This window comes from Neovison vison, chromosome 6, assembly GCF_020171115.1.
Source record: "Neovison vison isolate M4711 chromosome 6, ASM_NN_V1, whole genome shotgun sequence".
Taxonomy (NCBI): Eukaryota; Metazoa; Chordata; class Mammalia; order Carnivora; family Mustelidae; genus Neogale; species Neogale vison.
In genome coordinates this window covers 207,329,333-207,356,666 of record NC_058096.1, presented here as the reverse complement: position 1 = coordinate 207,356,666, position 27,334 = coordinate 207,329,333, and the positions used below count along the sequence as shown (strand labels likewise).

The 27,334-nt window shown below is 53.1% G+C and overlaps 2 protein-coding genes across 3 annotated transcripts in view; one reads left to right on the top strand and one right to left on the bottom strand.

The window, feature by feature from the left end:
- On the top strand, positions 1-25,036 carry PTPN23 (protein tyrosine phosphatase non-receptor type 23). The gene is made up of 25 exons (XM_044253693.1): positions 1-148; positions 8,732-8,806; positions 16,237-16,364; positions 16,615-16,691; positions 17,389-17,438; positions 17,584-17,715; positions 17,948-18,028; positions 18,123-18,254; positions 18,347-18,394; positions 18,768-18,824; positions 18,955-19,013; positions 19,115-19,194; positions 19,316-19,430; positions 19,523-19,588; positions 20,000-20,145; positions 20,389-20,700; positions 20,789-20,943; positions 21,040-21,191; positions 21,280-21,459; positions 21,548-23,315; positions 23,395-23,579; positions 23,689-23,793; positions 23,873-24,011; positions 24,118-24,231; positions 24,309-25,036. Exons 1-25 carry the CDS (start codon positions 65-67, stop codon positions 24,786-24,788), a joined length of 4,920 nt encoding a protein of 1,639 aa, XP_044109628.1. The 5' UTR covers positions 1-64; the 3' UTR covers positions 24,789-25,036.
- Positions 25,037-25,315: 279 nt separating this feature from the next.
- LOC122909476 (SREBF chaperone) overlaps positions 25,316-27,334 on the bottom strand; it is a 72,495-nt gene continuing 70,476 nt past the window's right edge. For both annotated transcript variants that reach the window (XM_044253691.1, XM_044253692.1), the window contains 5 exons: positions 26,668-26,750; positions 26,384-26,550; positions 26,143-26,223; positions 25,751-25,957; positions 25,316-25,668 (listed from right to left, as the gene is read on the bottom strand). In XM_044253691.1, the coding sequence (XP_044109626.1) occupies positions 25,423-25,668; positions 25,751-25,957; positions 26,143-26,223; positions 26,384-26,550; positions 26,668-26,750 (784 nt within the window). In that variant the 3' untranslated portion in view covers positions 25,316-25,422. The remainder of the gene's footprint in view (positions 25,669-25,750; positions 25,958-26,142; positions 26,224-26,383; positions 26,551-26,667; positions 26,751-27,334) is intronic.

The following is a 27,334-nucleotide window of genomic DNA, read 5'->3' as shown; positions in this document are numbered from 1 at the left end:
ACGGCTGAGGCAGCAGCTGGGGCAGCTAGGGGAGCGGCCCGGTGGCCGGCGGGCGCCAGCCGCCATGGAGGCCGTACCCCGCATGCCCATGATCTGGCTGGACCTGAAGGAGGCTGGTGACTTCCTCTTCCAGCCGGCCGTGAAGAAGGTAAGTACTTCCCCCACAGCCCCCACCTCTCCCGCGTAGCGCCGTCTGCCAGCGCGTGACGCCCCCTGCGCGTCCATCATCTCCCTAGGCCCTGGTCGCGGGGTTGGGTGAGGCCAGGAGGGGCCTCGGGTGGATTTCCTCAGTCTGGCCCACACCCCGCAGACATTCCTGTCCCCTCTTCGCCCGCTCGGGGCTAATACCCACAGTCTCGTCGAAACCGACTTTCCGACTTCTGCTCCGGGCCAACTGCGGTTCCCACTGAGGCACCGCACTTCCTCGGGGTGACGCTCCGGACCTAGTTCGGCTCGCCTCTCCTCCACGCCGGGACCGCCCCGCGGGGAGAGGCGGGCTTCCCTGGCCGTTTCGTTGACCTGTACCCTAGGTGCGCGGTCAGTCCAGCACCCTCCTGGGCAGACTCAGGGGTTGTGGCTCCGCTTGTGTGTTTTGAAGGTGGGAGCCAGAGGTATGCCTGACCTCTGCGATTGGGGTCTCTCTGACAGTTGGTGCAGTTGTCTCTGGGCTCTTACGAAGAACCATGTTCGGGAGCCCCCTTGGACCGAAAGATACAGTTCCTTGTCATTTTTGGAAGGGTTACTGCTTTTCTTAACCTCCTGGAGGGGAGAGGAGCCTGTAGCTCCCGGAGAAACCTTAGCAGTTGCTGTGTTGAGCGTTCATTTGGACGGGGGAGACAGACAGGTCTGGTGATGGAGGCAAGGGAGCTCTGGCGAGATCAGGTGGGGCTGGCACAGGGGCCAGGCGTGTGGAATGAGCATCAGATGGCCTCTGAGACATCAGCCTTGGGGAGGGCCACCGAGCACTGGGTTTCCCTCCCTCTCTTTACACTACCGGTAACAGATTGAATTCCTTTGATTCCGTCATTAAACTAAACTTCTTTGGGCACTTGTTTGCTCATTTGTAAAGACAGGAAATTAGATTTAATCTAAACCTGAAGAATTTTGTTAGCTCTTTCCCAGACTCTGGTCTTCTCTCCATCTACTCTTTCAGGCAAGTTCAGTTGGATGAATTTTTCTAAAACACAACAAAACTCCTTTGTTTTCTCATTCAGCCCTAACCCATTTAGAGTTCTCCCTGACCAGCCCCAGCCCTTTCAGTATTTTTTGACGGCCAAGTGTATGCTTGATCTGTGTATCTCTGATCACATTCTGTTCACAGTCAGCCATTTGCTGTTCTCTTAACATTCTCTGTATTTTGCTCTTCTGTGCTTTTGGTTGTGGAATTCCTCACACCCAGAAAATCTCTCTTCTTTGTCCTGTGGGATGGGGATGGGACCCCTCTTTAATTTCTGTATATTGGTTCTGTCCATCTTTCAAGGCCCAGTTTAAGTTCTTTCTCTTCCAAGAGCGTTCTTTAATCCTTTTCATCTGGATGAATCTTTCTCTTTTCTGAATCCCTTTTTCCATTCTTTTCCCGGTGTTAGTATGTGTGCTATGTTTTAATTATTCAATCCTAAATGACCAGAGAAGCATCTCCTTGTCCTCAAAGCCTAATGGGGTCCTCTACATAGTTGGGCATTCAGGAAAGTGTTTCTCAAATGACTGAATGACATTTGAGAGGGAATTTAGACATGGTGACCATAAATTTATGGAAATCCAGTGGATAAAGTCTTAGCCCAGAAAATCCTAGGAGATATTTTTGTTGGAACTTAGCCTTTGATACTCTGGCCACTCTTACCTAACCGCAGAGTATTTTGTGAGTAATGAGTTTCTGGAAGGCTCTCTGAGCCTCCAGAGAGTAGTTGCTCATTAGCCGTTCAGCCTCAGGTGGTCTCAAGTGCTAAAGAAACTATTATTTCCTAGACACGATTAGTCTTTGTTTTTTTCTTTGTTTCCTATTCTTTGGGGTTGGGAAAGATATGCCATTTATTTGATAGGTTAAGATTGTAGCATGTATTTGCAAGAACCCACTGAAAAGGAATAGCAGTGTGTGGGTAGGCTGGGCTTCCTCAGGGTACCCTAGAACTCTGCCTGAGGGAGACTGCAGAAGCCACTTGAGCCTGGGAACTCTTCCTGACCCGGACTCCTCTCCCCAACCCTAGAGCCCCTACTCTGCCTCTGCCATTCATATGCTTGTCCTCTTCTACCCTTCTCTCAGCTATGGGAACCTTCACCAGTGACTTGGAGCTGAGAGGTGGAATTTAATTTAGGATACTGGGGTAAAAATGGGTTCTGTTGAGGTCAACCTATTGAGCACTATTACCTTGGTAATACAGATGAATAAGAGACAATTCTTTTTTTTTCTTTCATGGAGTTCAGTTTAGTAAAAAAGTTTAAAAATTAAATGGTGGTATCAGTGGAAGAATATATGCAGTGTATGAAGTACCAGCCTAAGGAGGGGCCATCAGAGAAGGCTTGGTGGGCTTTGAAGGATGAATAGGAGTTTTCCAGATAGCTAAAGGGTTTGTTTCTTTTTAAGGCCTGGGCTGTTGAAAAGATCTTTCTTAATGGTTAATATTGGTTTTTGCTCCTAATGAACATGCCTTCAGTTATGGAGTAATGTGAAATAAGAGCCAGGAGAACAGCAAACTGATTTGGAACTGCAGTGTCAAACTTTAGGTTGGGATAGTGGGGCGCACATAATTTTTGAGTGGGAAAATGCTGCTGTCTCTGCACTTTTTTACCTGTGCTGTGGAGCCCAGAGTGCTGACTCACTGGAAGCTGATGAAGGCTGATTTGTACTCTACATCACCGAGTGATTTGGTCACAAGTGTTGGTATTTGAAGTTGTTTCCTCTTCCGGTCCCAAACACCTGCCCTTAATCAACTGCACTAAGCTCACTTGGACTTAGGTGTTAGCATCCATCTCGGATTCATTTATTGAACAAATAGTTATTGAGTGACTGTATGTGCCAGCCCTGGGAAGTCAGGGCTGTATGTAATGACAAAAATTCCTGCTTTCATGGAGATTATCTTATTTTTTTTTTTTAAGATTTTATTTACTCATTTGACAGAGAGGAAAGACATAGCAAAAGAGGGAACACAAGCAGGGAGAGTGGGAGAGGGAGAAGCACGCTTCCCACGGAGCAGGGAGCCCAATGCGGGGCTCTATCTCAGGACTGTGGGATCGTTAGCTGAGATAAAGTGAGACGCCCAACAGACTGAGCCACCCAGGCACCCCTGGAGCTTATCTTCTGATGATCCACATAGTAACTCTTCCTCAAGGGCAGATGTATCATGTGGTAGCCATCCTGCCAACTGAGTAGCTTCTTGGCCTCACCTCTCCTCCCACTCTGGCTGGACTGATCTCTAAGTCTCCACTTTCTCCAGAGAAACTGCCTGCTATTCAAGGCCTGCCACCACTGGCTTCAGCCTGCCTCTCTCTAATTCGTTCCCCTAGGCCTCTCCTGTAGGAACTGTCAGCCTCTTTTCCTTCCACATCTGGTCATTGTTCATGCTCTGGTCCTTACTGGAATTCCTTTCCTCCTCTTCAGTATTCAGGTTGAACCCTAGGTCCTCTGGGCCCCTTTAGCTGTCTAGCTGTTGTACCACACTCCTCCAGATTCAGTCAGGTCTTAATGCTCAGTTGACCTGCGGCACAGAGTGCTCACTCTTACTACCTCTTCTTCTTTTTTTTTTTTTTTTTTTAAAGAATTTATTTATTTATTTGTCAGAGAGAGAGGGAGAGAGAGCGAGCACAGGCAGACAGAGAGGCAGGCAGAGGCAGAGGGAGAAGCAGGCTCCCTGCCGAGCAAGGAGCCCGATGTGGGACTCGATCCCAGGACGCTGGGATCAAGACCTGAGCCGAAGGCAGCTGCTTAACCAACTGAGCCACCCAGGCGTCCCTTACTACCTCTTCTTATGGTTCATCTTACTCACTTGTAGTGCCTGGTGTTTAGGTTTGTGGAATTTTTCTCCCTCTTCTCGATAGCCGACTCCTTTGAAGTTCTTGCTACACACACAGAAAAGAAAATGAGACAACTAGGGGCCTAAAAGGGGACCCTGCCTCCTCAGCAGTGGGGAGCATGGGACGTTGGGTTACCTCTGGTGGTGACCTGGCTTATCTCTTATCACAGATTTGGAGTCACCAAACCTGTCTGCCCAGTTGTGTTTTAAAGCCGAATGGCTCCAAGAGCAGATGACTTGCGTTGTCCAGGTCCTCTCTCTGACTTCAGTCTCATACACCAAAAACCTGTATCCGTTTCACTCCAGAGTCTTTCCTTTACTTGGGAAGTAATAAATACTTGTGTGTGGAGAGTGCTTCACAAGTGTTGGTTGAATGACCTAGTCTAGTTCTAGCACCTGCCAGGAGATGTAACTTGAGTTATCCTTGGTGCTGTTGTTAGAAGAGATGTGGGAGAGATTCTTTGAGTGTAGGGTCACTCTGGTCACTCTCTTCTCATCCTCAGTGCTGTTGGCCTGTAATTTGGTTTTAGGCTTGCTGACATCAAGGGGCAATAAAACTTCTTTCTCTGAATAAATCTCATTTGAAATTCAGTAGCAAAGCATATGTTGTAATTATTAACACTCCTCTATGTGGGACTTAGTTTTATGTGTGTTTCCATGGACCAGCCCAAGGAATGCCTCATATTTGAGTAAATCCTGCAAGTGGGGCAAAAAAATAAGTGTGTGGTGAACAAAGGTAATGTTAACACATGTGTGCCTTTTATTCTCTTTTTTCTTGGCTTATTGCTTTAATTAGCACCATGGAATTCCAAGATGTTGTATCAACTTAACAGCAAAAGCTAAACATCCCCACAGCCTGGGGCGGGTGAGGGGGTGAGGGGACACAGACACAGAAGAATGGGAACATGCTAATAGAAGAGAAAGGGATACAAATGGAATATCCCTGGGTCAAGAGTCCGGAAACCTGGCTTGGGGTTCCAGCACTGCCATTGCTAATCTCTGGTTCCTTTTTTTTTGTTTTTTAAAGATTTTATTTATTTATTTGACAGACAGAGATCTCAAGTACGCAGAGAGGCAGGCAGAGAGAGAGAGGAGGAAGCAGCCTCCCCACCAAGCAGAGAGCCTGACCTGGGACTCAATCCCAGGACCCTGGGATCATGACCTGAGCTGAAGGCAGAGGCTTTAGCCCACTGAGCCACCCAGGTGCTCTCTGGTTCCCATTTTTACAATCTGTAAACAAATGGCAGGACCTAGGATGAATGTTTGCATACAAAATTCTGTGCCATTTGTTGCTCAGTTAAAGAGAAGAGGAGTATCATGGAAATAACATAGACATTGGAATCAGACAGATCTTGGTTTTGGTCATCTCTTCCACTTAATTTAGGTGAGCTTCAGCTGCTACAAATAATTATATAACTAATCTGGTCCTCATTTTTCTCACCTGTATTATGGAACTACTCTTAACGCATAAGCTTGTGAGAATCAAGAATTAATGCATGTGAGGGGCGCCTGGGTGGCTCAGTGGGTTAAAGCCTCTGCCTTCGGCTCAGGTCATGATCCCAGGGTCCTGGGATTAAGCCCTACGTTGGGCTCTCTGCTCCGCGGGGAGCCTGCTTCCTCCCCTCTCTCTCTCTCTGCCTGCCTCTCTGCCTACTTGTGATTTCTCTCTCTCTGTCAAAGAAATTAAAAAAAAAAAAACTAAAAAAATTAATGCATGTGAGTTCCTATTAGAGGTCTTAACATCATATTGATCTTTCTCTCTGGAGATGGCCTTTCCATTCTCTTACAATTTGCGCTTGTAACTCCTTCCTTTCCTTTTTCATCCCCCCCCCCCACCCCAGTGGCTTCGATCCCGGACATGGTCTCAGTTAACAGACCTGTCCGTAGGTCTTTTTGTTCCCCCAGGAAAGGATGGCCAGCTGCTCCAGAGCCGGCCGAGGCTCTGGAGGTTCTCTGGTCCTTTCAACCCTAACTCGCTGTTGGTTGTGTAGGTGCACTGGTGTCCTGTTGTTGCCTTCTAGTCTGTGGTGGCAGGGTCCGAGGTCTATTTGCTGCTGGGCCTTTTCTCAGGTTCTGTCAGGAGCTTCAGATCCTGAGCAGACTCTTCTTCTGAGCTCTGCAACTGTAAAGAGTTTGATTTCGGGGAGCACGTGGGTGACTTCATCGGTTAAGTGTCTGCCTTCAACTCAGGTCATGATCCGAGGGTCCTGGGATCAAGCCCCGCATTGGGCTAGCAGAGAGCCTGCTTCTCCCTCTCCTCCCTTGCTCATGCTCTCTATCCCTATCTGTGTCTCTCAAATAAATAAATAAAATCTTAAAAAAAAAAAAAGAAGAAGAAAAAGAGTTTGATTTCACTGTGTTTGTGTGTTCTTGTTTTGTGTGTGTCTTTATACACACACACCCGTATGTGTGTGTATATGTATATATCCCACAAAGCTTTGAAAGTAAGTTGTATACATCTCAGCACATCCTCCTGTGTGACCGTATTATCATCACACATAAGAAAGTCCATAAAAATTTTCTACTATAATATATATTAAAATGTTACCTATTGTCCCCAAAGCATTTTTGTAAAGATTTTATTTTTAAGTAATCTCTGCAGCCAGCATGGGGTTCCAACTTACAGCCCAAGATCAAGAGTCACATGTTCTACCCACTGAGCCAGCCAGGCTCCTCCTCCCCGAAATATTTTTATGACTTCCCCCCAAATTCAGATTCAGTCAAGGTTCTCAAGTTGTATTTAGTTCTGTTTCTTTAATCTTTTAGAATCTAGACTAGTCTCTTGTTCAGCCGCACTCCCATGACATTGATTTTTTTTTTCAGAGAGTAGGTTAACTGTTGGGCAAAATGTCTCATCTTTGGAATTTTCTTGAGTGTCTTCTTTTAGTATTTTCAGTTTGTTCATCCATTCTCTGCATTTCCTGTAAACACAACCTTTTGCTGAGTATCTAAAACACCTAGTAAGGCCCCTACCATTTCTGATGCTTGGTGGGGGTTGGAGGGGTGTCGCTGGCAGGACCCTGCTACTATGTCAGGCACAGTCTGGTGAAGGCATGTTTAGAATGTAGGTAGAGCAGCAGCTGAAATTCAAAGAAGTGACGTCTCAGCTGAGTCTTAATAGAGAAGAGGGGACATGTGAACAAGTATTGAGACCTGAGAGCACAATTCCACAAGCCTGGTGGCTGGGGGTCCCCAGGAGTTGCTAGAAGACAGTCCTTGAAGGCTGTTGGGAGTGATTGTGAAGAGCCGTGAACTCTGTGCCTAGGAAATTACCTTTGGTTTTGGAGGCTTTGGGGAGCCATTGTCACACATCCTTTTCAGATTTTTCTCTTTAGATTGCAACTCAGTTATTTCTCATAATCTCACTGTCCTGAGAAAAGTATGTTTGGGTTTTGTTTTTTTTTTGCCCCCTAGCTGTGTGTGTGTTTCAGAAGGCTTTGAAGTTAGGAGTGACAGTGGATTTTGCTAGAAAGAGACCTCTGGCATCTAGGTGAGGGGTAGATTTGAAGGGGTGAGAATAGAGCTTATGGACACATGGATCTTGCAGGAGGTAAAACCAACAGAAGAGGGTCAGGATTGGAGGTTTGGGAATGTGACTGGTTGATGCTGAAAGAAGCTCAGCAGGAGCCTCCCCTCTGCCTGTCCCTCCTCTCCCTTTCCCTGCCAAGGCAGGTAGGAGCTGTCACGTGGCCTGGGTTCCCACATGCTTAATGCCTCAGTCCTGTGGCATAGGTTCTGGGAAGAGACCTCAGAGCAGGTGAGTGGGCCGCAGACGCTGTGTGAGTGTGCAACTGGAGAGAGCTGGCCACCTCTATTCAGCCTTTTTGGCTTCCTTCACCACTTCACAACCTTGGTTTGGGCCTTAGGGAACCTGTGAGGTGGGCATCAGTGCCTTAGTGTTTGTGGAATGGGTATATCTGCCCCCTGCCCCCAGATTGCTAACGCTGGCAGCAGGCACCACAACAGGCTCCTGGTCAGTGGCCTTAGTCTGCTGATCTTAGATGGACAGGGGCTCTTGTGGTGCAGGCTATGCCTCCAGACTAATGAGTGTGCTCATTTCCGAGAGTCTGCTCCTGAGGTGGTTGAGTGCTTTGGAGCCAGGCATGCCAGTCCCCTCTCTGATGTGAGCACTGATTTTTCCTTCTCCTATGTGGATCATTCCCATCACACACCTGTGGGCCTTTCTTCAAGGTGAGGATGATGTAAATCATTTGTACTGCAGTGCCCTTCCCTAGCCAGGACAGCTGGTGAAGAAGGCTTTGCACTCCCACTCTTGTTTGGTATGTCTTGCCTACATTTGTTGTTGGGTTAGGGTTATGGTTGTGATCCCAGAACACAGCAAGGTCCAGTCCTTGAGGGAGGCTTGAATTGGTGGCCTCTTTTGGGATGCTTAGTGGGATCCCGTTTCAGCCAGCTAAGTTCCCCAGCTTCCTGAGCTGCCAGAGTCCTGGATTTTACAGAGAGGGCTCAACCTGATGAAGACCAGCCAACATGCTCACACAGGGTGGTCCAGTCGTATTTCCCATTTAGCTTAAAGGTAGAGGCTCCCATGGTCAACATCTCAGTGCTGCCCTGTTATTGAGGTGAAGTTCCCAGTGGTCCAGGAGATAGGCTCGTGGTTGTGCATCTAGACTAGTGACTGCTAAGGGCTCAGGGCAGCAGTGAGAGCAGGGGAGTGTTCTGTGTTCTTGGTTTACATTCTCTCTCTCTCTCCCTTCTTCTAGTTTGTCCTAAAGAATTATGGAGAGAACCCAGAAGCCTACAATGAGGAACTGAAGAAGCTGGAGTTGCTCAGACAGGTAGGATGACAGTACTTTTACGCACTTGTGAATGGGACAGGTTTGATAGGGAGTAAAGAGGCCACCTGGAACTGTGTTCTTATTTATTTATTTATTTTTAAAGATTTTTGTTTATTTATTTGACAGACAGAGATCTCAAGTAGGCAGAGAGGCAGGCAGAGAGAGTGGGGGGGAAGCAGGCTCCCAGCTGAGCAGAGAGCCTGATGAGGGGCTTGATCCCGGGACCCTGAGATCATGACCTGAGCTGAAGGCAAAGGCTTTAACCCACAGAGCCACCCAGGCGCCGCCTGTGTTCTTATTTTAGTTTAATATTTTTTTCTCTTTAAAGCAGTTGACTTAATAGAGATGTATGAAAATGCTTAAAAGCAACAACAACAACAACAACAAAATTCTTAATCCTTGCAAATTTTTGAATATATATTTTATAATTTTATATGTAGTTGATCCTTGAACAACATGGGTTTGAACTGCGTGGTTCCATTTATATGCAGGTTTTGTATAGTACAGTACTATTAATTTATTTTCCTTGTGATTTCTTTAACATTTCCTTTTCTCTAGCTTTATTATAAGAATACAATATATAATACGTATAACATAAAAAATATGTGTTAACTGACCATGTTACCACTGAGGCTTCTGGCCAGCAGTAGGCTTATAAGTGGTTAAGTTTTGGGGAAGTCAAAAATTACAGTGAATTTTGACTGCTTGGGGGATCAGCACCCTGAACACCACAGTGTTCAAGTGTCAGCTGTGTATACTGTATAAACACAGTAGGACCCTACACTGCCTATTCAGCCTACATAGTCTACTTTTTTCGTTTAATGTATTGTGGGTTTGTTTCTGTATCAGTGAACATAGAACCATATTATTTGTAACATCCTGTGATCATTGCATTGCACTGTGATTTAATCAGTCTGGTGTCAGAGAACATATGGTTATTTCCATTTTCCCCATTGTAAGTATAAGCCGTGTCTGTGCATGCTTGACCACTTCTGGGATTGTTTCTGTAGAAATTAGTGGGTGAAGAGGATGCACTTGCTTTCATTTCCACCCCCTACTCCTGCTGCTACTTTGCAGTTCTGGCAGTTAGGTGAAAAGGGTATTTAATTTTAATTTTCAGTTATTTGGTTAATAGTAAGGTTTCGCAGTTGTTAATGTGTTATATATCCTTTTAGGACTTGCCAGTGTCTTCTGTGCATTTTTCTCCTAGACTTAGATTTATTGCATTTCACAGATACCATATGTGTTTGTTTTTTGCTTTTTGTTTTTTTAAAATGTTTTATTTATTTATTTGACACAGAGAGAGATAGTGAGAAAGGGAATGGAAGTAGAGGGGAGTGGGAGAGGGAGAAGCAGGCCTCCCTGCCAAGCAGGGAGCATGATGTGGGGCTCAGTCCCTGGACCCTGGGATCATGAGCTGAGCCGAAGGCAGATGCTTAACAACCGAGCCACCCTGGCACCCCTGTGTGTTTTTTATTTATTTATTTTTTAGCGTAATCTCTGCACCCAATGTGGGGCTCAAACCCACAACCCTGAGATCAAAAGTTGTATGCTCCACTGACTGAGCCAGCCAGGCGCCCCTAGATACTGTGTTTTGGTTTTTGTTTGTTTGTTTGTTTGTTTTTGGTTTTTTTGTTTTGTATTTTTTACAAATTGAAGGTTTGTGACTGTCCTGTCCTGCGTGGAGCAAGTCTTTTGGTTCCATTTTCCTGACAGCAGTTGTTCACTTTGTGTGTCTGTGTCACATTTTGGTAATTCTCACAATATTGTAAACTTTTTCATCTTTATATTTGCTGGGGTGAGCTGTGGTCAGTGATTTTTGAAGTCACTATTGCCGTGGTTTGGGGGCACCATAAACCCCATCTAAGCATGTAAATTCAATCGGTAAATGTTGGGGGTGTTCTGACTGCTCTCCCAACCAGCTGTTCCCATCTTTCTCTCTCTCCTTGGGTCTCCCTGTTGCCATGAAACACAACAGTATTGATACTAGGCCAGTTAGTAACCTTACATCAGTCTCTTAAGTGTTCAAGTGAAAGGAAGAGTTGCACATTTTCGTTTTAAATCAGAAGCTGGAAATGATTAAGCTTGGTGAGGAAGAGAAGTTGAAATCCAAGATAGGCCGTTGTACCAGTTAGCCCAGTTGTGAATGCAAAGGAAAAGTTCTTGAAGGAAATACAGTTTTTACTCTGGTGAGCACATGAATGGTAACAAAACCACATTAGCTGTGGCTGATGTGGAGGAAGTTTGAGTGATCTTGTTAGAAAATCACACCAGCCACAACATTCCCTTAAGCCAAAACCTAGCCCAGAGCAAGACAATGACTCTTCAATTCTGTGAAGGCTCAGAAAGCTGAGGAGGCTGCTGAAGGAAAGTCTGAAGCCAGCGGAGGTTGGTTCATGAGGTTTAAGGAAAGAAGCCGTCTCCCTAACATCAAAGTACAAGGTGAGGGGCACCTGGTTGTCTCAAATGGTAAAGTGTCTGCCTTCGGCTCAGGTCATGATCTCAGGGTCCTGGGATCGAGCCCCTCCCCCTGCTTGTTCTCTCTCTGTCTCTCTCAAATAAATAAACTAATATATAAAATCTGTGAAAATAAAACAGAGTACAGGGTGAAGCAGCAGGTGCTGATGGAGAAGCTGCAGCAGGGGATCTAGAAGATAATTTGTGAAGGTGGCTGCACTGCACAGCCGACTTTCAGTGTGGAGAATCCACCTTTCATACCAGAAAGTGCCATCCAGGACTTTCATAGCTGGAGATGAAGTCAGTGCCTGGCTTCAGAGCTTCAAAAGACCGGCTGACTCTCTTGCAGCTGGTGACTGTAAAGTTGAAGCCAGTGCTCATTTACTGTTCTGAAAATCCTAGGGCCCTGAAGAATTATACTAATTCTACTCCGCCTGTGCTCTGGAAATGGAACAACAAAGTCCAGATGGCAGTATATGTGTTTACAGTGTAGTTTGCTAAATTTTTTTTTAAAGATGTCATTTACTTATTTGACAGAGAGAGAGATTACAAGTAGGCAGAGAGGCAGGCAGAGAGAGAGGGGGAAGCAGGCTCCCTGCTGAGCAGAGAGCCCGATGCGGGGTTGGATCCCAGGACCCTGAGATCATGACCTGAGCTGAAGGCAGAGGCTTTAAGCCACGGAACAACCCAGGTGCCCCTGTAGTTTACTAAATATTTTAAGGCTTCTGTTAAGACCCACTGCTCAGGAAGAGAAGATTCCTTTCAAGATATGACTGCTCATTGACATGGTCACCCAAGAGCACTGATGGAAATGTTGTTTCCATGCCTGTTAACACAATATCCATTCTGCAGCTCATTTCGGCTTTCAGGCTTATTCCTTAAAAATGCATTTCATAAGACTGTAGCTGCATAGATCATGATTCCTCTGATCTGGGTAAATTCAGTTGAATACCTTTTGGGAACAATTCATCATTTTAGATGCCATTAAGAACAATGGCGATTTATGGGAAGAGGTTGTCAACATGAATAGGAGTTTGGAAAAAGTGGGTTCCAGCCCTCATGGAGGACTTTGAGGGTTTCAAGCGTTCAGTGGAGAAAGTCACCACGGTGTGGTGAAAACAGCAAGAGAACTTGAACTAGAAGTGGAGTCTGAAGATAGTACTAAGTTGCTGCAATCTCATGATAAAATTTGACCAGATTCTTATGGATGAGCAAAGAAAAGTGGTCTCTTGTGCTAGATTCTCTGTTCCTGGTGAAGGTGCTGTGAAGTTGTTGAAATGACAAAGGATTTAGAGTGTCACGTAAACTGCATTGATAAAGTAGCAGCACAATTTGAGAAGACGGACTCCAATTTTGAAAGAAGCTCTGCTGTGGGTAAAATGTTCTCAAACAGCATCACATGCTCCAGAGAAATCATTTGTAAAAGAGCAAATCCACAGGCAGACTTCACTTACCATACTTAAGAAATTGCCACAGCTGCCCGTGACCACGACCTTGATCAGTCATCAGTATGGTGGCAAGACCCTCCACCAGCAAAAAGTTTACAATTCACTGAAATTCACTGAAAGGTTAGCTAGCATTTTTTAGCCATAAAGCATTTTTTTTAATTAAAGGTTTTATTCATTTGATACAGAGAGAGAGCAAGAGAGACTGCAGGCACAAGCAGGGGGAGTGGCAGGCAGAGGGAAAAGCTGGGAGCCCGATCCGGGGCTCCATCCCAGGACCCCGGGATCGTGACCCAAGCAAAGGCAGATGCTTAACAACTGAGCCACCCAGGTGCTCCTAGACTTTTTTTTAAATTGTTGTTGCTATTGTTAAGTGTCCCTCCCCTTTTATATTTTCCACCTGTTACAGTTAGTGTGGAGAAAAGCAGTTGAGCAATTTGTTTTGTTTTTTAATTAATCTCTGCATCCACTGTGGGGCTCATACTCATGACCCCAGGATCAAGAGTTGCACACTCCTCCGACTGAGCCAGTCAGGTGCCCTGAGCAATTTATTTTGTTAATTGTTTTTTTCCGATAGTATTTGAGTTCATTTTCCTGGGGCTGGAGGGCAGAAAAGCAACAAGGTGCCCAGTAAAAGAGAAGCGTCATGATGGATGCATCCGGGAAGCATGATACTAGAGTGGGGCTTTCATCTGGCAGTTTGGGGTGAGGCCTTCCTGCTTCCACGTGACTTACTGACGCCTCCCTCTGCCTCCCGAGGTGGTGTGGTCCCAGCCGTGCACATGGTGGCTCATCAAAGACACAGTGGGGCAGCGGGTGTGGGAAACAGAGCTAGAAGAGCTGACACAGGCTCAGTTCTCAGGCGAGGAACCGAGGTACTACCTACAGCATTGCGGAGACAGCGTTACCAAGGCCAAGTGCCAGGTGGCTTATTTTATTTTAGAAAAATTGGCCCAGGAGTTTCTACAGTGGAAGGCTCCAATTAAGGGAGCTACACAGGAGTCTATTGCAGATCTTTTTTTTTTTTTTAAAGACGTATTTATTTATTTGAGAAGGAGAGAGAGAACATGCATGTGTGGGCAGGGCAGGAGCAAAAGAGAGTGAGCTTGAGCTTAAGATTGGGGAGGGCCAGAGGGAGAATCTCAAGCAGACTCCGCCCTGAGCACAGAGCCCAATTTGGGACTTGATCTCAAACCCTGAGATCATGATCTGAGCGGAAACCAAGAGTCTGATGCTCAACCAACTGACCTACCCAGGCGCCCCCTGGAAATGGAAGGCAGATAAAGTTTGGGGAGCTGTAGGAGATGCTCTTTTGGTGATCTGGCCTCAGTATCCTCATCTATAAAGCAGGGGCTAGAAGAGTTGTCTCTAAGAAGACCTTTCGGCTGCAACTCTGAGATCAGTTCTTGATTTATAGGGCATAAAGCTGGCAGGCGGTGAAGGGTTTGCTGGCGGGAGCGGGGTGGTGGGAGTGGTGTGGTCTCAGAGCTTCCTTTCCTCTCTGCTGTTGGCTCAGCCCCTCTGGTTCTGCCTAGTGCTCCCCATGCAGAGCCCGACGGGGGGGGGGGGTGGTGGTAGAAGGGTTGGGGAGGCTCATCCTTGGCCGGATTGAAAGATTAAAAGTGCTGTGGAGTTGTGTTGCTTGGAGGGAGGGTTGCTTCCATTGTTTCCCAAAGGTGGTTTTGGGAAGCACAAAGACAAAGGTTTTCTGCTTTAATCTTTCTCTATATGCTTTAGTGAATATTAAAAAACTATGTAGCTAACACACGGACCCTGTTGTTTTAGAGAGACGCCTTATGAGGATGTGGCTCCAGTTTGACAGATGGGTCAGCCTAAAGGAAGATGTTAAGTCCATGAGGCATTTGGTTCTAGCAGCAGTTCTGATGGGGAGTGGGTGGTGACTGGATTCCAGAAGGCCTGGCCTGAGGGATGTGTCCCACTGCAGCAGTAAGGCTGTGAACATGCCTGATCCTTGTTTTGGGGCCTCTGGAAGCGCCTCTGGAGGGAGTTTACATTCCTGCTTAGAGAGGCGCTGGAGGCACCGGGGAGTGCTGTCAGTCGGACTGGGGAAGTAGCCCCGCCCTTCCTTCTGAGAGCATCCCAGGCAGAGGCCTTGAGCCCAGCTGTGGAGTGTGGTGTCCTCCAAGGAGAGTTTCTGCTAGCCAGTGCCGGTCGGCCCTAGTGCTGGTCAGCCCTCGGCTGGGCCCAGTGGCTGCTGAAGTCCCCAGGGGGCAGTGGGGTGCTGTGGTTCTCTCCAGCGGGTGGGGTGAGGGTTGCACAATGCTTGTAGCCCGTCCCTTCTTTGTTTTGTGCACCTGCTTCTTGGAGAGGATGTTGTCTGTTCTTCTTCTTCTTCTTTTTTTTTTTTTTTAAGATTTTATTTATTTATTTGACAGATCACAAGTAGGCAGAGAGGCAGGCAGAAAGAGGAGGAAGCATACTCCTTGCTGAGCAGAGAGCCCGATGTGGGGCTCGATCCCAGGACCCTGAGATCATGACCTGAGCTGAAGGCAGAGGCTTTAACCCACTGAGCCACCCAGGCGCCCCATCTGTTCTTTTTGAGTGCAGGGTTCATCTGCTTTGTTTTATTTCCCCCAAATGGGAACAGCTTTATTGTTTTTTATTAAAAAGTGAAAGTGGGGGAGTGCTGGGCGGGATGAGGTAACTGGCTGATGAGCATCGAGAGGGCCCATGATGTAATGGGCACTGAGTGTTGTGTGCAGCTGATGAGTCACTGACCGCTACCTCTGAAACTAATCCACCATATGTTAATTAATTTAAATTTAAAATATTTTTTAAAGGAAAAAAGTGAAAGTGTTCAGTATAATGAGTAAACAGTACAAAGAAACAGATGTCTCTATATGTATGGATAGAATAGGAGAAGTTACTTAAACCCTGTTACCCAGTGGTATTCACTTAACATTTTGGTGGATAACCTTCTAGAATCTTATCTTTTTATATACCTAGTTGGCTGTCAGTATCTATACAATTTCACATAAATGAAACTATACTGCTTATCTGTTACCTTCCTTTTTTGGCTCAATAAATATGTCATGAACATCTAAACGTAATAGAGACTCTCGTCATCAGTCTTTGTGGCCGTGTTCTCTCTTGGGAGTGGCCTTGACATAATTTATTTGAACAGTCCACTTCGGAGGCATGCAGTATGTGACCCTGTTACTAATGCTGTGATAAATATCCGCATGTGCTCATCAAGCATTTGCTTCTTTGCGCATTTTTTACTGTATGTTCTAGACACAGAACTGTGGGTCAGTGTCAGGTACATGAACATTTTTAATGCCTGTTGTAGAACTGCCTTCCAGGAGGTGGGACCGACTCAGCCAGCTGCGGCTGGCAGGGCGGTGGTTGAACAGCTGCAGCCTTAGCTGTGGGCTTTCTCTGGATCCGTTGGAGTGTGCGGTCTCTATCTCAGATGCAGATTTCTCCCTGGGGCCTCTCTGGGCAGACAGACCTGCCTGTACTCTACCTCAAGTGATGGCGGGACCACTTCTCCCATCCGCCCCCCAGAATGCTGTCCGTGTCCCACGGGACTTTGAGGGCTGCAGTGTGCTCCGCAAGTACCTGGGCCAGCTCCACTACCTTCAGAGTCGGGTCCCCATGGGCTCGGGCCAGGAGGCCGCCGTTCCTGTCACCTGGTGAGAGCTGGCAGGCAGGGCTGGGGGGATGCCCGGAGGGAGCCTGGGCCAGCCCAGTGTTTGGATGGTGGGGATGCCCCCTCCCCTTCCCCAGCCCCCTCCCCTTTTCCTTAACACAATGGACGGGGGTGGCTTGGTGTGGTCTCCTTAGGCCTCCCTCTGACCTAACTTGGGTGGCTGGTCCTCTCACCTGGCCTCAAGGCTTTGGCCAGCTCCTTCCCTTAAGATGATGGGGGTGCCATGTCTGCAGGACCGAGATCTTCTCTGGCAAGTCTGTGGCCCATGAGGACATCAAATACGAGCAGGCTTGCATTCTCTACAACCTTGGTGAGCTGCCTAACCCTTTCCCCATGGGCCTGCCTCTCAGCTCTGCCAACCCAGGATCTCCGCTCAGCAGAAGTCCGCTAAGGCAGTGGGCTCATGGACAGAAGACCCCTGGGTTCCGACCCCTCCACCGCCTTCCCCATAGCTCTCCTAGACCTCTTTCCTGGGCCATGGGCACACTGCTGGGGGAGAAGCTCCTCTTCTGTCACGTGGTGGTGCTGCTGTGTGCTCTGGCCAGGAGCAGTGACCTCTCTGTGACTGGACAGCTCTAACCCCCCAGCAGCTTTGGGCTGTTCCGGGCGGGAGAACAAGGCTGGCCTCAACTAGCCCTGCTATCAGCCCGGACGACTTAGTCCAGCTGAGTCCAGCGACTCAGTCCACACTGAGGTCCAGTGTGGCTCAAGGGAGAAGCCTGAGGAGTCCCAAGTGCTGTGTAGGCATCCCTGGGGCCTCAAGACTGGAACTGTAGGCTGGGTGCTGTGGACGGGAGTTCCTCCTTCCTCCACCCCGTGTCTGCCTGGGATAGAGCAAGACACTGAGGGGCTTGGCTGGACTTAGGAGTTTCCCCTTCTGGGTGTTCTTGGACCATCTGCCGCAATACCCAGACCCTGTCTTCCCTGCCTCACGCTCTACAGAGGCGTGCGGCGACTCAGGGAGCAGCCCCAGGCTAGCTCTGACACCATGTCCTCTGATTCCCCAGGGGCGCTGCATTCCATGCTGGGGGCCATGGACAAGCGGGTGTCTGAGGAGGTGAGGAGTGGCGGGCAGGACACAAGACATAAGGGTGGGGCTAAGTGTTCTTTGCCTCCATAGTCTGTGTCCTGTCCCATGGGAGTGGACACACAGGCAGCTGTCTGGCTCTGCCTCTGGCCATCGTCCTCTTCTTCCCTCCCAGGGCATGAAGGTCTCCTGTACGCATTTCCAGTGTGCAGCAGGCGCCTTTGCCTACCTGCGTGAGCACTTCCCTCAGGCCTACAGTGTGGACATGAGTCGCCAGATCCTCTCTCTCAACGTCAACCTCATGCTGGTGAGGAGGGGCCCTCATCGGGGCCCAGTTCAGTCCAGGGGAGGGGACAGCCAGCGCCGGATCCTGGACCCGGCCCTGTGCACATGGCAGTGGGGACGTGGTTTTGATCACTTGAGCTGCAGGTTGGTCAGAGCAGGAGGGTGCTTCTTGGAGGCGGGAAGGTGGGAGGAGAGGACAGGGTTCTCTGGCTCCCCTGATGGGAAGAGTAAGATCTCTGCATTTGCTGGCCCAGGGCCAGGCTCAGGAGTGCCTTCTGGAGAAGTCAATGTTGGACAACAGGAAGAGCTTTCTGGTGGCCCGCATCAGTGCACAGGTAGGGGCAGGGGTGGATGGTGGCCCTTAAGGGACTGAGAGCAGGCCTTTAGTTTACTCCTGACTCCCACTTACAACCCCATCCTGGCCCCCAGGTAGTAGATTACTACAAGGAGGCATGCCGGGCCTTGGAGAACCCCGACACCGCCTCACTGCTGGGCCGGATCCAGAAGGACTGGAAGAAGCTTGTCCAGATGAAGATCTACTACTTTGCAGCTGTGGCTCATGTGCGAGCACCATGACCACTGGGGCGGGGTGGGGCAGGGCTGGGTGGGGGGTCACCGCTTGGGAAGTAAGAGTCTCTTCTTTCTGCCCCCAGCTGCACATGGGGAAGCAGGCGGAAGAGCAGCAGAAGTTTGGGGAGCGGGTGAGTGAGCTGTGGTGAGGAGGGGTTCGGACTGATTCCATCCTTGTTCACAAGGTGCTAGAGGGCTCCCTTCCATGACAGAGGATGGGGAGGCTCTCCTCACTCCCACATCCTTGGCCACCCGCCAGCTGCAGGCCTGGTGTTTCTTTTGTGTTGTCCTATCTGTTTCACCTTTGTCCCCAGGGGACTGAGGTGGGGATGGGTTGGTGGAGCCAGCTGGCCTGCCAGACTCCATGCTGTTGGCTGGGCTGACACCTGGCTGCTTCCTCAAGCTTTTGGTCTTCTAGTGGGTCACCTCATGAGCAGGCAGAGCTTAGTGGGGTTGCAGGAGGAGGGAAGGATGCACCAGGCTCTGTCTACTGCCCCCCCACAGGTCGCATATTTCCAGAGTGCCCTGGACAAGCTCAATGAAGCCATCAAGTTGGCCAAGGTAAAGCTGAGGAAGAGCCTGGCTGGCCCTCAGAGTCCCGAGAGAACCTGGAGTGAGCCTGCGGGGGTCAAGGATTGTGCTAGCACTGGCTTTGATTGGTGTTGAGTCCCCTCCCATCCGTTTCCTCCAGGGCCAGCCTGACACTGTGCAGGACGCACTGCGCTTTGCTATGGACGTCATTGGGGGAAAGTGAGTCTTGGGCTGGGAAGGAGGGGGCGGGGGGCTCAGCTCTCAAGTAGCTGAGTGGGTGGCCTAATTGCTGGACTCCCCACTGCCCCCTCTGACCCCAGGTACAATTCTGCCAAAAAGGACAATGACTTCATCTACCACGAGGCTGTCCCAGCACTGGACACCCTTCAGCCTGTAAAAGGTCTGGAGCTGAGGGAAGGCTGAGGATGGCGGCGGGGGGTGCTGAAGGCAGGAGTATAGAATAGAGACAGATTCAAGGCTTGTGTGGGCCTGGTTTCCACTGTTCTTTCTCTTCCTCCCAGGCGCCCCCTTGGTGAAGCCCTTACCGGTGAACCCCACAGACCCTGCTGTTACAGGCCCTGACATCTTTGCCAAACTTGTACCTATGGCTGCTCACGAAGCCTCGTCGCTCTACAGGTGGGTGGGAGGAGCTGACCCGTTCTTAGCACAGATGGGGTTGGGAGGTCTCGAGACCTAGCTTCCCAACACCTGCTTTGTCACTTTGGCAGTGAGGAGAAGGCCAAGCTGCTTCGGGAGATGATGGCCAAGATTGAGGACAAGAATGAGGTCCTGGAGTGAGTGCGGAGCTGGAGGTGGGAGGCGCGGGGGTGGGGGGCGTGGGGATCCGGTGCACCTCTGCAGGGTCCCTAGTGCTGCTTGCAACGGGGAGAGGAAGAGTGAGTGAATGTCTTCTTGCATCAGGTTGCCTAGCCTTCCCCTTCCTGCACATGGTCTTGGGTACCAGATTTATAGGGGAACAGTCACCTGGCTTGGGAGGGCAGTGTTCCTGTGTGCCGTTGTTTTCAGCAGTGCCCCAGGTGTGTTCTGTGGGGCTAGGCCAGTCCTCCAGTGGTGGAGGTCAGGATGCTGATTGGCCTCTGCTAGGACCTCAGGCCTGGGTTTCAGTGGTGGGGCTTACCCTTATGAGAGGAGGGAGAATTGGGTCGGTGCCCACCTGGTCCTGTTGCCCATCCCCACCCCCCCAGTCAGTTCATGGATTCAATGCAGCTGGACCCTGAGACTGTGGACAACCTTGATGCGTACAGCCACATCCCGCCCCAGCTCATGGAGAAGTGCGCAGCTCTCAGTGTCCGGCCCGACACCGTCAGGAACCTTGTGCAGTCCATGCAAGGTGAGCAAGGGGGAGAAGCACTTGGGTGGCAGAAGTCCTCTGCGGCGGCCTTCCGGTGTTCACTGAGGACGGAGGTTGTGCAGGCACCCACCCTCATGCTCCCATCTGTCCTGCTTAGTGAGCCTGGGGCCGCACACCAGCCCTTGACTGTGTGGGTGGTTCTGTCTCCTTGGGGACGGGTGCAAGATGGGTGCCTGGTGTGGCTGCCTCAGGAGCTCTTCCCCTCCTGCAAACGCCCCCCAGCGCTGTCAGGTGTGTTCACGGATGTGGAAGCCTCCCTGAAGGACATCAGGGAGCTGCTGGAGGAGGACGAGCTGCTTGAGCAGAAGCTGCAGGAGGCCCTGGGCCAGGCCGGGGCCGGCCAGGCGGGCTCCAAGGCAGAGCTGGCTGAGGTGAGGCGCGACTGGGCTAAGTACATGGAGGTCCACGAGAAGGCCTCCTTCACCAACAGCGAGTTGCACCGGGCCATGAATCTGCACGTGGGCAACCTGCGCCTGCTCAGCGGGCCGCTGGACCAGGTCCGGGCTGCCCTGCCCACGCCAGCCCTCACCCCGGGTGAGCCCCCCGCACCCCCCCATCCTGTGCCCCTGGGGAGGGATGTGGAGCTGGAGCCTCTGGTCTCACCGACCACTGCTGCTCGCAGAGGACAAGGCTGTGCTGCAGAACCTGAAGCGTATCCTGGCCAAGGTGCAGGAGATGCGGGACCAGCGTGTGTCCCTGGAGCAGCAGCTGCGGGAGCTGATCCAGAAGGATGATATCACGGCCTCTCTGGTTACTGCCGACCACTCAGAGATGAAGGTGGGGCTGGCGAGGCGGGGCCGGTCTCTGATGCTGGGCTGCCCCCTGACGCGGTGTGGCCCTGAGTGTCCCCTACGCCCCAAACCCCTTCCTCAGAAGCTGTTTGAGGAGCAGCTGAAGAAGTATGACCAGCTGCGGGTGTACCTGGAGCAGAACCTGGCGGCCCAGGACAACGTCCTCCGGGCACTGACCGAGGCCAACGTGCAGTATGCGGCCGTGCGGCGGGTGCTCAGTGAGCTGGACCAAAAGTCAGTGTCTAGCCCCGCACTGCAGCCCAGACTCCCGCCCAGAGCCTGGCTCTGCTCCTCACCTGCCGCTGGCCTCTCTGCCTACCAGGTGGAACTCCACACTCCAGACCCTGGTGGCCTCCTACGAAGCCTATGAGGACCTGATGAAGAAGTCCCAGGAGGGCAAGGACTTCTACGCGGACCTGGAGAGCAAGGTGGCTGCTCTCTTGGAGCGGGCGCAGTCTACCTGCCAGGCCCGTGAGGCTGCGCGCCAGCAGCTCCTGGACAGGTGGGTGTGGCCTTGGGGGCAGCTCCAGCCCAGACCCAGGCTCCCCAATGGCAGTCTGGCTCCACTCCTTCCTGACTTTGTCCTGCAGGGAGCTAAAGAAGAAGCCGCCCCCACGGCCCACAGCCCCGAAGCCACTGCTGCCCCGGAGGGAAGAGGGGGAGGCAGCGGAGACAGGAGACCTGCCTGAGGAGCTGCGCAGCCTGCCCCCTGACATGGTGGCCGGCTCACGGCCACCGGAAACCTACTTGGGAACTGCTACCCCACTCCACTTTCCTCCCAGCCCCTTCCCCAGTTCTGTGGGCCCAGCACCCCACTATCTCTCAGGTACTGTTCCTCCTTGTACCTACTCAGGTCCCAGCCAGGTGTTGCAGCCCAGGGCCCCCCAGGTCCCAGGCCACCCTGCAATGGCCATGGCTCCTGGACCTGCCCTCTACTCAGCCCCTGCCTACACACCGGAGTTGGGCCTTGTGCCCCGGTCCTCCCCACAGCATGGTGTGGTGAGCAGTCCCTATAGGGGTGTAGGGCCCCCCCCGCCAGTTGCAGGTCTGCCCTCAGCCCCACCTCCCCAGTTCTCAGGCCCTGAGATGGCCATGGGGGTTCGGCCAGCCACCACCACTGTAGATAGTGTGCAGGCCCCCATCTCCAGCCACACCGCACCACGGCCAAACCCCAGCCATGTTCCTCCCCAGCCCTGCTTCCCGGTGCCCCCACCACAGCCGCAACTACTGCCTGCACCCTACACGTACCCTGTGGGAGCCAAGCCGCCCCTCACAGCTCCCCCCGCCCAGCACCACTTTCCTCCTGGGATTCCCCCAGGTTTTCCAGCCCCTAGGGTTGGGCCCCAGCCCCATCCCGCAGGAGTGGCATTTGGGCCCCAGCCCCCCCAGCAGCCCCTTCCACTCCAGCATCCGAACCTCTTCCCACCCCAGGCTCCAGGGCGGGTCCCCCCACAAGCTCCCTACCCTTTTGCCCCTCAATCTGGTGTCCTGGGACAGCCAACACCACCCCTGCACACCCCCCTCTACCCGGGCCCCCCTCAGGACCCTCTGCCCCCCCACTCAGGGGCTCTGCCCTTCCCCACCCCTGGTCCACCTCAGTCTCCCCATCCCACCCTGGCATATGGTCCTGCCCCTTCCCCCAGGCCCCTGGGCCCCCAGGCGGCCCCTCTCTCCATCCGGGGTCCCTCACCTGCTGGCCAGCCCACCCCCAACCCCCATCTGGTGCCTTCACCTGCCCCGTCACCAGGGCCTGGCCCGGTGCCACCTCGGCCCCCTGCTGCAGAGCCGCCCCCGTGTGCGCGCCGGGGCACTGCGGCTGCAGACCTGTTGTCCTCCAGCCCGGAGAGTCAGCACGGAGGCACGCAGCCCCCTGGGGGTGGGCAGCCCCTGCTGCAGCCTACAAAGGTGGACGCGGCCGAGGGCCGCCGCCCACAAGCCCTAAGGCTGATTGAGCGGGACCCCTACGAGCACCCCGAGAGGCTGCAGCAGTTGCAGCGGGAGCTGGAGGCCTTTCGAGGCCAGCTGGGGGATGCGGCGGCCCTGGATGCCATGTGGCGAGAGCTGCAGGATGCCCAGGAACACGACGCCCGTGGCCGGTCCATTGCCATCGCCCGCTGCTACTCCCTGAAGAACCGGCACCAGGATGTCATGCCCTACGACAGTAACCGCGTGGTGCTGCGCTCGGGTAAGGACGACTACATCAACGCCAGCCGTGTGGAAGGGCTCTCCCCCTACTGCCCGCCTTTGGTGGCCACCCAGGCACCGCTGCCCGGTACGGCCGCAGACTTCTGGCTCATGGTGCATGAGCAGAAGGTGTCGGTCATTGTCATGCTGGTGTCTGAGGCGGAGATGGAGAAGGTGAGAGGGCGAGGGGAGGGGGCGCCCGGGAGAGGCCCTGGCAGAGCAGTCCTTACTGCCTTGCCTGTTGTTTCTTCAGCAAAAGGTGGCGCGCTACTTCCCCACCGAGAGGGGCCAGCCCATGGTGCACGGCGCCCTGAGCCTGGCCCTGAGCAGCGTTCGGGCCACTGAGACCCACGTGGAGCGCGTGCTGAGCCTGCAGTTTCGGGACCAGAGCCTCAAGCGCTCGCTCGTGCACCTCCACTTCCCCACTTGGCCTGAGCTGTGCGTCTGCTGTCCCTGGGCGGGCGGTGGGCGGGGGGCTCGGGCACCGGCGCGGGCGCTACAGGGGCCGCTGCTGAGCTCGGGCTCACGGGTCCGCCTGCACCCGTAGGGGCCTGCCGGACAGCCCTGGCAACCTGCTGCGCTTCATCCAGGAGGTGCACGCACACTGCCTGCACCAGCGGCCGCTGCACACGCCCGTCGTCGTGCACTGCAGGTATGGCCCCATGGGCAGCGGCCGCGTGCCCCGCGGCACCTCAGCCCTGGACCCCGCTTACACCCCCTTCCTGCCGCAGCTCGGGGGTGGGCCGCACGGGAGCCTTCGCGCTGCTCTACGCCGCCGTGCAGGAGGTGGAGGCTGGGAACGGGATCCCCGAGCTGCCTCGGCTGGTGCGGCGCATGCGGCAGCAGAGGAAACACATGCTGCAGGAGAAAGTAAGGGTTGGGGGTGGAGGGGTTGGGTGGGATGGGGCCGGGGAGGGGTCCTCCGCCCTGGGCGGTGAGACCCTGCCCTGCTGACTGAGCCGAGGGTTCTCTCCAGCTGCACCTCAGGTTCTGCCACGAGGCGGTGGTGAGACATGTGGAGCAGGTCCTGCAGCGCCATGGTGTGCCTCCTCCGGGCAGACCGTCGGTCGGCACCAGCGTCAGCCAGAAGGTGAGGAAGGAGCCCCTGGGGCTGGCAAGCGCGCCCCAGCCTTGCAGATTGGTCTTCACCCACTAATGTCTTCCCAGAACCACCTTCCTCAGGACTCCCAGGACCTGGTCCTTGGCGGGGACGTGCCCATCAGCTCCATCCAGGCTACCATTGCCAAGCTCAGCATCCGGCCTCCTGGGGCCCTGGATTCTCCGGCTGCCAGCATCCCAGGCCCCATAGAGCCCCCGGGCCTGCCACCAGCCAGCCTCCCAGAGTCCACTCAGCTCCCGCCCTCCTCCCCACCCCCCCTCTCTTCACCCCAGCCCGAGGCCCCCCAGCCTGAGGAGGAACAACCAGTACCTGAGGCCCCCAGCCTGGGGCCCCCCTCCTCCTCCCTCGAGCTGTTGGCCTCCCTAACTCCCGAGGCCTTCTCTCTGGACAACTCCTTGCGAGGAAAGCAGCGGATGAGCAAGCAAAACTTTCTGCAAGCCCATAATGGTCAGGGTCTGAGGGCTGCCCGGGCCACTGATGACCCCCTCAGCCTTCTGGATCCGCTCTGGACACTTAACAAGACCTGAAGAGGCTTTGCTTGCTTGGTCCTTACACTACATCTCCCGCACCAGGCTGCCCACCCTAGCAGGGCCTCTCCAGTGGGCCTGGTCTCTTGTTCCCATTCCTGCTGCCTTCAGCCCTGCCTGGCCCAGCCCGCACCCCTGTGGGGTGGAGATGCCTTGCGGGCCTTGGGTTAGGTTCTACTCCTTTGTGGGACCTGACATTTTTTCAGCTCTTTGCTATTAAAGTAATAAACCAACCTGTTCTGTGGCCAGCATCTGCCTGTTGCTGCCTTAGGGGGGTACCTGGAGCCTCAGCAGCACTGCCTGAAATGTGGTGCCTTTAGTCAGCTTGGATGTGGCCAGGTGGTAGGAGGACCACGGAGCCGCCCTTGGCTTCCACAACCTCTGAAGGGTGAAGGAGGCAGGCCCAGAGCTGCCCCTGTGCACCATGCAAGGCTCGTGCTGGGGTTCGGGCATGGAGGGAGTGAGGCAGGGGTGCGGCAGCTCTAGGGGAAGATGCAAGTGGCTCGAAGGATCCGTAGCAGATGGGATTAAAAAAAAAAAAATTTTAATATTATTACAGTCATGAGGCAGGACAGGACAGTTCAGAGACAGCTTCTGGAAGACTCAGCTGTGCACCATCAGCTCCCACCCCTGCTCAGTCCAGCTTCTCCAGCACGGAGGGCACGTACACGAGGCTGAGCTCGCTACCAAAGTTGCAAACAATGGCGGCATTGTCCAGCACCAGGATCTGGCGAGTGGGCTGGGCCTCACTGTTTTTCCCCAGGTAGACGGTCTGTAACAGATCCCCGTAGTTTAGGTCCCAGAAGGAGACACAGCCCTGGCCGCCAGTCACCAGCAAGTTGTCAGAGATGACCCCCAAGCTTGCACCACAGCCCAGGTCCTGGAGACAAAGACAGGATCAGCTTAGTGCCTCGAAGCCCTCCCTAAAATGCCAAGAGTCCTGTGGCCCCGGATCTGCCCACCTGCTGAATGGAGTAGAGCTTGATGCCGGTGCTCCGGTCCCAGATGCTGATGAGGTCATCCAGGCCACTACTGATGACACAGGAGGTGGTACAGGTGAGGGAGGTGACATCCCCACGGTGAGCGAACATGTGGCTAACCCGGCTGCCTGTCAGCACATCCCACAGGCAGATGGCCCCATCTTGTCCTCCACTGGCCAGCACCATGGTCTAGGGGAAAAGGCCCGTGGGGCCGGGTCACTGGGGAACACCTCTGTCCACGAGGGTATCCCAGTGCCCTGGGGAGTGGGGGTTCCTCCCGTTCTGCTTCCCCAAAGGTTCTGGAGGCCAGCTGTCCCAAGTCCAAAACAAAGGCCATGGCTTGGTACCCAGTACCTGACCCGTGGCCCCCTCACCTGGTCAATATACACCGCTGTGATGGCCCCTGAGTGGCCCTGCAGGGTGAAGAGGCAACACGAGTCCTCCAGACGGAACACCTGGGGCAGGGGTGGGCATCAGGTTCTGGTCTCGGATGGTTTCCCAGTTCCATTTTTGGCCGGGAAATCCCTTCTCTGCCTCCTCTCCCTGGCTGACCCCAAAAGCTCGCCATCCCAGGCTAGGCCACCGCAGCCCCCACAAGACGGAGCCAACCCTCACTCTCAGCGTGTGGTCCTGGCTCCCGGTCACGAGTCGCCCGGCCGCGGCCTTCAGGGCTGTAATGGGTTTCTGGTGTGCACAGGGCACGGTGTGGGTGAGGCGACAGGCTACCGCGTCACTGCTGCTGTACACAGGGGATGCGGGGGAACTGCTCCGCCCTGGAGTCCCTGCAGACAGCGGCCCAAGTACGCCATCTCTGAGGAAACACCCTGCAGGCAGCCCCCGCACTCTGCACCCCTGCCCCCCGCCGGCCGCAGACACGTGCCCAGCACAGGCCCTCTGACCTCGGAACTGCAGGGGGCTGAGGGCAGCGTGGGTCTCCAAGGAGAAGAAATCCAGCGAACCGTTGAGCCGGGCAGCCACAATCCTGGAAGAGAAGACCGGCTGCTGGGGGCGCTCCCTCAGAACACCCGAGCCCCGTGGCCACCGGACGGTCAGCTCCGCTGGGCACATGGGAGCGGCCGGAGGGACCATGGCCGAGAGGCAAGCACAGGTGCTGGGAAACGTGCTGAAGCCGGGGACCCAGGCTGCAACTCTACCCTGCCCCAGTTTATCTGTGAAATGGGGACAACTACTGCCTCACAGGGCGGTCACGAGGGCACATGAGCTGACGTGTAAAGTGGCACCTGGAGAACAGGTGAGACAGTTAAAAGCCCTCACAGCCTGAAGCTAAAGGGCGGGCTTCCGGGGAGGGAGACGGGCCCCAAGGGGAGCTCCCCTGTGGGAGCCGCAGGAGGCATGTGGTCTCACCAAAGAGCAGCTTTGATCTAAGCACCACCCACTGCACTCCCTTTTTCCACACAAAAAAGCAGGATTTCTTCCCTGCCCAGGAACTCCTAGGCAGAGACAGGGCATTTGCCCAGAGGTCCCACCGGCACGAGGCAGGGCCCGCATACAAGGCCTGAACCAGAAAGCCACAGTTGGCCACAGTTGGCCACAGCCTACGAAGGC